This window comes from Mugil cephalus, chromosome 11 (genome assembly GCF_022458985.1).
Source record: "Mugil cephalus isolate CIBA_MC_2020 chromosome 11, CIBA_Mcephalus_1.1, whole genome shotgun sequence".
Classification (NCBI taxonomy): Eukaryota; Metazoa; Chordata; class Actinopteri; order Mugiliformes; family Mugilidae; genus Mugil; species Mugil cephalus.
In genome coordinates, this window is record NC_061780.1 from 3,721,482 (window position 1) to 3,730,705 (window position 9,224).

Genomic DNA, 9,224 nt, shown 5'->3' on the forward strand with positions numbered 1-9,224 from the left:
AGTCCCAAAACAACTACAGCAAATATTCTCTGTTTTCCATTGTATGTGTTAGTCTGGCTCACAACCCAACTACAAAACTGACAGAAATGTAAAAAAAAAAGATGCCTATTACCTTTTTTGCAGCTGGTTCTGCAGTTTCCTCCTGTGGGTCAAGGAAAAGTTTGTTGGTTACCCTTTTTCTCATCTTGCCTTGTGGTAGGTCCTCTTGCAGGAGTTTCTGCTCAGCAGTCTTAAGAGTAGACTAATTTTTTTGTTGGTAAAAAACAGTAATAGTGGCAAGAGAAAATTTAATGCCTAGAAACAAAACTATGTGGCTTATGTTACATCAAATACTGTACTTTACTGTCCAATTTGTGCTGTTTTTACACAGTTTTTGTATTGTTTTTCCTCCTGATTTTTTTATAATAAGTTTAGTCTATTCATTTTAACACATGTTAAGTTTTGCTGCCATGTACAGCTGCTATATTGATTGTTACTGTACAACGTTGGCATTACAACTTTCAATAAGTGTAAGCGAGAATCCTGTGACTAATGGTTAACTAGCTAGTCACTGTACCGGAGCTAATAGCCTACAGCAAACACTACTTGGCCAATAATGCAATAACCTCAAAAGGATAATTGATATCATGATTAATGATATTGTGTTTTACCCCATCCTAGTTATGTTAAACTGTTGTTCTGTATTTATTGTTGTAGTTTTGTGGTTCATGCAGGTTTTTACAAGCTTGCGGCTACACTAACATTACCAGCATTCGTCTTTACGCGTGTTTAGACGGGGACAGGGAAGCCGGACACCGGCAAAGTTTTTCAACGTCTAAAAAATGACAAAAATCTACTTTTCGTTTTTGAAATTCTTTTGTGTATTGTAGATTTCTCACTCATACTTCCTTTATAAGCACATTACATGAATGCCTATGATCCTAGGTTCTCCTGAATCTATAAGTACCAAACACATGGCACCTTCACCTCTGGATTTGTATTGACTTAGAGTGTCATATGCCCAGGACAGCCTCTGACAATAGATATTCATTAAAATAATTTTTTTTTTTTTCGTTTTTTTTTCAGTCACCACAGATACAGTTGTGAAAATATTCAGTAGAACTTTCGTCAAAGGAGAACTGTACACAGAAAAATCAGCATACCCAAATTAACACTGTAAGAGTTGATTTTAACACTTTTTTTCATTCTTATCACAGGAAACTGATTGAGGCCATCAACATGCATCAGTCAAACCAGGAAATGGTGAGTCATGAACATGACCTTGTGCGTATTTTGTAGACATTAGACAGTACTCAGCACTAAATGGCCACATTTTAACCAGTTAATTGAAATGTAATCCTTCTTGATAAGTATCTGTTAAGAAAGCTGAGCAAATAAGTAGTCCTGGGGTCCGTTTCACAAAGCAGTTTCAACAAACTCTGAGTCTAATCCTAAACTCTGAGTTGATCTACTCAGAGATAGAAAATTCAAGAGTTTCCAACAGACCCTGGATTTAGGATTCCTCTGACCACGACTCTGATAATGGCTCAGATGACGCACATGATGATGTTGTGATTGACTCTGAAGCTCTCCTTTTACTGACTCTGAAGCTCTCCTTTTTCGTCAGACAGAACCTACAAACGTATGTTACACTGAAAGATTCAACAAAGCCGAGCAAACTATTTAAAGCAAGATTACCTCCTGTGACTTGAATTACAGAACCAAACACTGGTTCATCAATAAATGGAAGTTGGATTCCTTCAGTTTCTAAAATTTTCAAATCATCAATTAGAGGCTTTAATATTTCTCCAAAAACATACGTCTTTAAATCTTGGGTGTAGAAAAGAGCTGCAAGATGTATGTTCATTAGGACAGAGTTCACCTTGGGTGGAAGGTTTTTTAAAGTAAAATAAACACAACCAAGTTTGTGGATCCCCTTCTCAGAACCCAACGGATTAGCCGTTTCAAAATCCTCATAATAAAGGAAAATTTGTAGAGCATGTCTCTGTTGTGAAAAAAGAGGATGGTTTGGGAAATAAAACCCATCATTTATGCCTTTTTACAGTGTTTGTCTTGCAAGAAGCAATCTCTATTCTCACTATTTTTGAAAATGGATTTCAGTGTACCTAAAATGGGTGCATACATGTACTTGTCTGTTAGAGGAATCTGACTATATACACCTTTAGTTCTATTTCTTCACGTATCCATTCTCACACCAAGGACAAATTCTTTAGACTCAACTATTTCCCATTTTTCATCATAATATTTTTGTCTCTTCATCTGTGTGTTAAATTTTGAAAAGGGATTGTCTAATTGATTTAAACAGTGCTCTACTTTCTTATAAATTTCCGACTCCTTAGTTTCAGAAGATAATGTTTGGAGAAGTGATTCTTGTGCTCGATCTTGAACATCACTAATAACTTCCTCCATCGAACAAACTATACTTTGGATAGTGCTTTCAGAACAACCAGAGGTTTGTAAGTGTGAAACAACTGAACCGCACATTCTGTCAAGTGAGTTATGTGTAATTACAGGGGCAACCTGTAACATGGATGCAGCAGAAGTTGTTGGCTGTTCACTTAAACCATGTGTCAAACTCAATGCCCGCGGGCCAAATGTGGCCCGTCACATCATTTTATGTGGCCTGCGAGAGCTTAGAAGGTCTGAGTGTCAAAAGCGTGTTTTGACATGTAACTACATTTCCAACAATGAATGTTGATTGTGTTACCCGCGAAGTGTAGTGGCTTAACGCCACTACACAAAATCGCTTAACGCCACTGCACGGCAGTGTTTCCACATCAATGCCAACAAGTGGAATTGAGAAATACAAATAATGGTCCCAAAATGTCCAGGAGGAGAAAAGTTGATGCAGATGGAAGGCTGTTTGAAGAAAGATGGGAAGGTGAATACGTGTTTGTGCTTCAAGGAGAAAGGCCGGTATGTCTTTTGTATTACGTGGCGGTGGCGGTTGTCAAAGAGTACAATCTACGCCGCCAATTTGACACCAAACACGGTGCTAAGTACGGCAAAGCTAGCCTTCAAGAAAAGCAACAAATTGCACAAGAATTAAAAGACAAACTTCGGTCGCCGCAGAATGTGTTCACGAAAGCCACAGCCAAAAACAATGCAGCAGCGAAAGCTAGCTTTATTGTGGCTGAAGAAATCGCCCACGCTTCAAAGTCTTTTTAAGAGGTAGTGTTTTTGAAGCAGTGCATGCTGAAGGTCTGTGAGCAGGTGTGTCCCGACCAGATACAGACTTTTAAAAATGTCAGTTTATCAAGAAACACCATAACGGACTGAGTCCATGAACTAGCAGAAAATCTTGCAACACAACTGGCCGAGGAGACACGCAGCTACATAGCTTTTTCATTAGCTGTTGATGAAAGCACAGATTCAGCGCAGTTATTAATTTTTATTAGAGGCGTGAAGTCGGATCTGTCTGTAAATGAGGAGCTGTTGGATGTAGCTGCTATGCATGGAACTACAACGGGACAGGACATTCACTAAATTCAGAGATATTTAACATCAAGGAGTAGTTACATTTATTTTACATTACATTTGGTTACATTTAGGTACTTTTATAAGTTACATCTGGCCCTTTGAGGACAGCCATTATGCTGATGTGGCCCTCGGTGAAAATGAGTTTGACACCCCTGAAACATTCAAACTCAAAATGTCTTTGTGTGGCCACTTCCTGGTTAGTATCGACCAGTTCATCATGGTTCTTATGAACAATGTTTAGGTGCTTCCTGAAGTCATTGTACGTACAAAAAGATGAAGGACATCCTTGCTCTCCACATTTCAAAGTTTTTAGCTAGATATAGTCCACGCTGAAATTTTAAATGTTGACAAAGAACTGAACAATTTTTGTGGTGCTTTTTACAAACAAAACATGTGAACATAACCAGACAGTTTTTTCAACTGTGCTCTGACCTTTGTGAACTGGTGACGGTTTACTGGTCTTGCAGTAGTTTGGCCCTCAGTTCCCTGACTTGCGGGGTTTCCTTTGTGGTTCCAACATCGATGTTGGAATGCGGTGTAGAATGTACAAAGTGCTTCATCATAGGAGAGGCTGAAGACATAGTGAGTCTTGAACAGCACATCAAAAGCAGCGACTGATGTCTGAGTGTTGCATGGGATATCTTTCTGGTTCACAACAATGAAGAACCTTGCGATTTTCTTTTTTTGCTCTCCAATGCAAAGGAGGAAAGGCTGCCTTGCATCAACTTGATCTAGGAATGTAGTGAGGTTGGCTCCTTCCTGTAGTTTGAATGACACATTATGCATATACTTAGCATAACACACAAAATACACATCAAGAATAATTCTTACAGTCCAATCTGCACCTCACACTTCTTACAGGGTAGTAAAAAAAAGCTGATGGTACCTTAATGAATCCCGCAACATGATTGGCTGCCTGTGCTGAACTCATCTTGGGAGTTTTATTCTGGTCTTTTGATGTAGCGGGCAGGAGATGCAACAGCAACAGGTGAGCTGACATATCACTATCGCAGCCTTGAAGACAAATATTTGAGACAGACTACAAAAGCATTGTAAAACATTATTTCCTGCTTACTACAGATACCATTTACCATTTAACTAAAATAACTGTTTTTATTGAACAACAAAACTCAACTTCATATTCATCATTATTAAAATGACAATAGAGATAAATTCATTTTTTTCTGGACCACAAATTTAGTTTTGGATGACTGTTGCATATTGGATTTATTAAAATGGGCAACAGATTGTATGTTGGATACAGACAAACTTCATATTTACCATAGTCATTCTCAACCTCAAGATCAGAAGCAGCCGGCAGCTCATCAACATAAGGATTTGATGGAAGACTCCGGCATTTTGTGATGACTCTCTGCTTGAAATCTGAAGACCATCTCGCAAGAAACCTTCCAGACACATGGTCCCCGAACATCATGGAAAAATCCTGTTCAATCTTTAAACAAAGGCACAATGTCCACATACAGCTTACTAAAATGCACTTTGCATTAGAAGGAGTCAGTTTTCAAATAATTTACAACAAAAATAATAATCTCTACATATTCCTATGAGTCCAGCTGTATCAAGAAAACAAGGAAAGACATCCAGCACTGAAGCTGTTGCATCCTGGTCATGAACTAGCTTCTGTCTGTAGTCAAAGGTAACTCTCATCTTCTCTTTAACCACAGATCTGTCCGTTGAGTGTCTCATTATGGAGAGAGCCTCCCTGCACTCCTCACCAAGGAGCTGATCACCAGTTAACAGAGATTCTCGTTGGGTTGTCAGACTGTCCTGGAAATCAGGCCTGAAACACTCACGGAAGCCATCATGGGTGTTGCGTTGTACTGTCTTGAGTCTCCATGCAAGATAGCCAGTATTGGCCTGAAGATCATAGTAGTGTTCCTGCATGCACACACATCAAATATAATGTTGAAGTGATTGCAGATAATGATCTGATCATGTGGGCATTTTGACCTAATTTCAGATAATCTCAAATCTTTCCTGTAGTAAAAACCCACTGGTAGATACAGACATAATGAAAGGCTTTATAAAACACTCACTGGGCAATGTGAGGAAACTACTTAAACTAAGACTATGGCTATAATCATTTTGTGGGGCTGTGGGGCATAATACAAAGCATGATTTTAATGGTTTGTTATATCAGCAGAGATGTAGTTTTGGGCCGATGGTGATATTTAATTTTGAAGTCATTGTCAGCTGATATCAAGGTTGTGTCAAAAATAATATTGTGCATTTCTTATATAAAGCAGAAACATGGCATAATGAAATTCGTTCTACAACACATTTCTGGACTTAAAAGACACATTAAAACTTACGTATCCATGTTTTGAGTAAGGATCTTGCAGATATGGAAAAAGGGTCACAATTCCAAGTGCATAAGTGGCCCGGACATGCTTTGGTGGAATCCTCTTTTAGAAACCAATTATTTATTAGATGTCTCCAGTCAAGTCTTCTTTGCTATTATATTAAAAATTATTTGTTACCCTTATGTTTCTATCATTTCTTCAACCAGAATACTGACCATCTGCTTGCGTGTCGCACCTGACAGTGTTTTGGTTTTGTCATACTCTTTGAAGATTTCTTCACCCTTTGGCTTAACCGTTTGGTTAAATTTAGTTAAGTTTCACATATTACATTAAACTAACATAAAAAGTTCAGGTGCAGTCTCTTATCTAGCACTAATTTTATGATTTAATACATGTGTAGCTGGTTTCAAGGTTCACCTGTCTTGCTTCATGGCGATGCAGGTCTTTCATGGCCCTCTTCCTTTTCTTTGTGGTTGGGAGAATAATAGTAGAATCTGATGAAATGGAAGAAGCCGGTGATTGTGCTGTGAAGTCTGGCGTCGACGCTAGTGATGCTGGAGGGTCTGGCAGTGATGCTCGAATGATGAGTCTCCAAACGACCAACTGGACCCACTGGTGATGATAAGTCAGTGTGTGTGTGTGCACACGCGCGCACGCACACGGAGCAGGAATCTCATGTAAACATCGGTATTAACTGTATAAACTTCATCACCAGAGTCTCCCTCATTAACACACCTGTCTCCTCTCATCCACACAGACATTCCACACCACACCACTATTTAACAGAGATCTGACATAAAATAACGGAGGGAACATCAAAAAATATAAAATGTCTTAATTCCAGTCCACCACACATCCGAGCAGAGACACAACTGATCAAACCTTCAGGAAATATTTCTTACTTTCACTCTGGTGTCCAAACACAGCCAGCATTATCAGTCATCCAGCTCCAACCGTTTAATAATCCACCAATATTATTTCCGTTTACACATCAAGTGCATCTCTGAACTTGGTACCAAGTCCAGACCACATGTCCAGACAGGCTGTGACTAACTATGAACTGGTCCATGTCCCGGTGGAAGAAGACCAGGAGTAAACAACTGAGCCAGCCTACCAGAAACTGCGCTAAAATAAAATTTTTTCACACAATGCAAATGGAGGAAACGCTGACCACAAGGAACGGGATGTAGGGGCTGTTTTGATCAGACAAAATGTTTACATTTGATCGCTGCTGCTGCCTCAACCTGTCTTTGCAAGGCCGCAAAAGTCATGTTGCCTTCACACAAAACTTGACCTCTGGCACTGCAGCATCAGTCAAGGGAACTGAGACCTGACCCCTCAAGACATAGGACCAAACATGCCTGACGAAGTGGGGGTGCTGTTACAGAGATGGCCCTCAGTGGCCTCAGAAAAGTTTGGCAGAACCAGGGTCATAAAACATTCCATTTCTACCATTGATAATCTTCCTGTGCAGTCCCGAGCTTATCAGGTCTCGCTGCAGAAGAAGCAAATTATTAAGGAACATTTTGACAAAATGTTGGAGGATGACTTTATCAAACCTTGTCAGTCTCCCTGGGGGGCTCTAGTGGTCCTGGCTGCTCAAGCAGATGGGTCCCCTTGGTTTTGTGTGGATTTTGGAGGTCTGAATGCCAAAACACCACTGAATGCATACCCGATGTCTTTGGTTCATGACATCCTGGAGTCCTTGCATGGAGCAGAGTGGTTCAGCTCACTTGATCTTAAGTCTAGGGATACTGGCAGGTTGAGAAGGAAGAGGGGAGCAAGGACAAGACTGCTGTTGTGACCCCCTTTGGTTTTTTTCGCTTCAAGGTGATGCCCTTCCCCTTGCAGGGGCAACATTACAGAGACTGATGGAGAGGGTCCTGGGGGAACTAAGAGGTGTCATCTGTTTTGTTTACGTCAGTGACATAATTGTCTACTCGCACAGCCGCCAACAACACATCAATGATCTCAATGCAGTGTTGAATAGACTCCACCAAGCCAACCTCACACTGAACCTGAAGAAATGCAACTTCTTCAAGTCCAAACTTAAGTTCCTGTGTCGCATTGTTTCCAACGCTGGAGTTGAGATTTATCCGGAAAAAACAGCAGCTGGGACCAACTACCCCACCCCAACATGCATCACTTCCAGAGAGTGCCAGAGAGCCCTGGAGAAACTGAAGGCTGCGTTGGAGAAGCCACCTATACTAGCCCAGCCCAATCTCATTCTTCCCTTCCAAGTCCACACAGACGCCAGCTCCAGTGGCCTTGGAGCCAATCCACCACAGAGGGAGACCGAGTAATTGCTTATGCTTCCTGGAGCTTGGGAGGAGCTGAGCTCGACTACTCCACCTCTGAAAAGGAGTGTTTGGCAGTGGTCAGGGCTGTCGGGAAGTGGGAGCATTATTTGGAAGGAGGATCATTTGAGGTATATACGGATCATGCAGAATTGGCATGGGCTTTCAATGCACCCAAAACTACCTCACGACTGACACGGTGGACACTAAGGCTTCAACGTTTCCAGTTTTGGGTATGTTATCCGAAGGGATGCATGAACTCAGTGCCAGATGCCCTCTCCAGAGCTGTTGTCTTAGAGAGGAAAGGAGTGATGGCTGCATGTGTCACCTCCAAGACTGTGACCTGGGCACCCGATCTTCCTGTCTCACTGGCTGACGTCACCCAGGCCCAAGATGATGACGACTTAGTGAAAGATCTGAGTCGTGATACTGGGGAGGGAGATGTCAAATCAAATACAATTGGATGGGAAGTACAACGGGGCATTCTCTACAGAACCGTCTCAGCTCCGTGGGAAGGGAAGAAATACCAACTTGTTATCCCAGAATCCCTTGTCAGACAGTTTCTTGAGTATTACCATGACAGCCCACTAGGTGCCCACCTGGGCCGCATGACCCTACTGAGAGTGCTTGAAGTGGCATGGTGGCCCTCGGTCAGAAGAGACGCATGGCAACACGTCAAAGAGTGTGCCACATGCCAGCAGTACAAACCTGGCAAAACAAAAAACCTGCAGGATATTTGCATCAACCACTGTTACAGAGCCCAGAGAAATTGTGGGGGTAGATCTCATGGATCTGTTTCCAAGGAGAAAAAAAGGAATTGTTTACGTTCTCTTGACTGTTGATTATTACACCAAGTGGGTGGAAGTTTCCTCACTGAGAGACAGCAACGCTCCCATGGTCTGCCAGCTCCTAAAGCAAAAAAGATGAACTTCACCGAGTCTGAGGTCGAAGTGTTATTAAATGAAATGGAGACACGCACTGATATTCTATGTGGTAGACTGTCGTCACGCATAAACACAAAAAGAGAGAAGTGTGTGGGAGAGTGTGGGACAGTGTTACGATGTTGGTGAGCTGCATTTACACATCACATATTATTTAAATATTTATGGAATGAAAATGTTTC

At 41.3% G+C, this 9,224-nt stretch overlaps 1 protein-coding gene across 4 annotated transcripts; it reads right to left on the reverse strand.

Moving 5' to 3' along the window:
* Positions 1–3,000: 3,000 nt before the first annotated feature.
* On the reverse strand, positions 3,001–7,559 carry LOC125016563. Of its 4 annotated transcripts, none has more exons than XM_047599114.1 (5): positions 6,222–7,559; positions 5,295–5,379; positions 4,762–4,933; positions 4,367–4,431; positions 3,001–4,239 (listed from the first exon to the last, which is right to left on the reverse strand). In XM_047599114.1, the coding sequence occupies exons 1-5, from the start codon at positions 6,233–6,235 to the stop codon at positions 3,859–3,861; spliced, it is 717 nt and encodes a 238-aa protein (XP_047455070.1). In that variant the 5' UTR covers positions 6,236–7,559; the 3' UTR covers positions 3,001–3,858. The 4 variants fall into 4 exon arrangements, 3 of the variants coding, with proteins under 3 accessions (XP_047455070.1, XP_047455069.1, XP_047455071.1); XM_047599113.1 differs by having other exon boundaries at positions 4,367–4,494; XR_007113703.1 differs by having other exon boundaries at positions 4,367–4,519; positions 4,762–5,379.
* Positions 7,560–9,224: the final 1,665 nt, after the last annotated feature.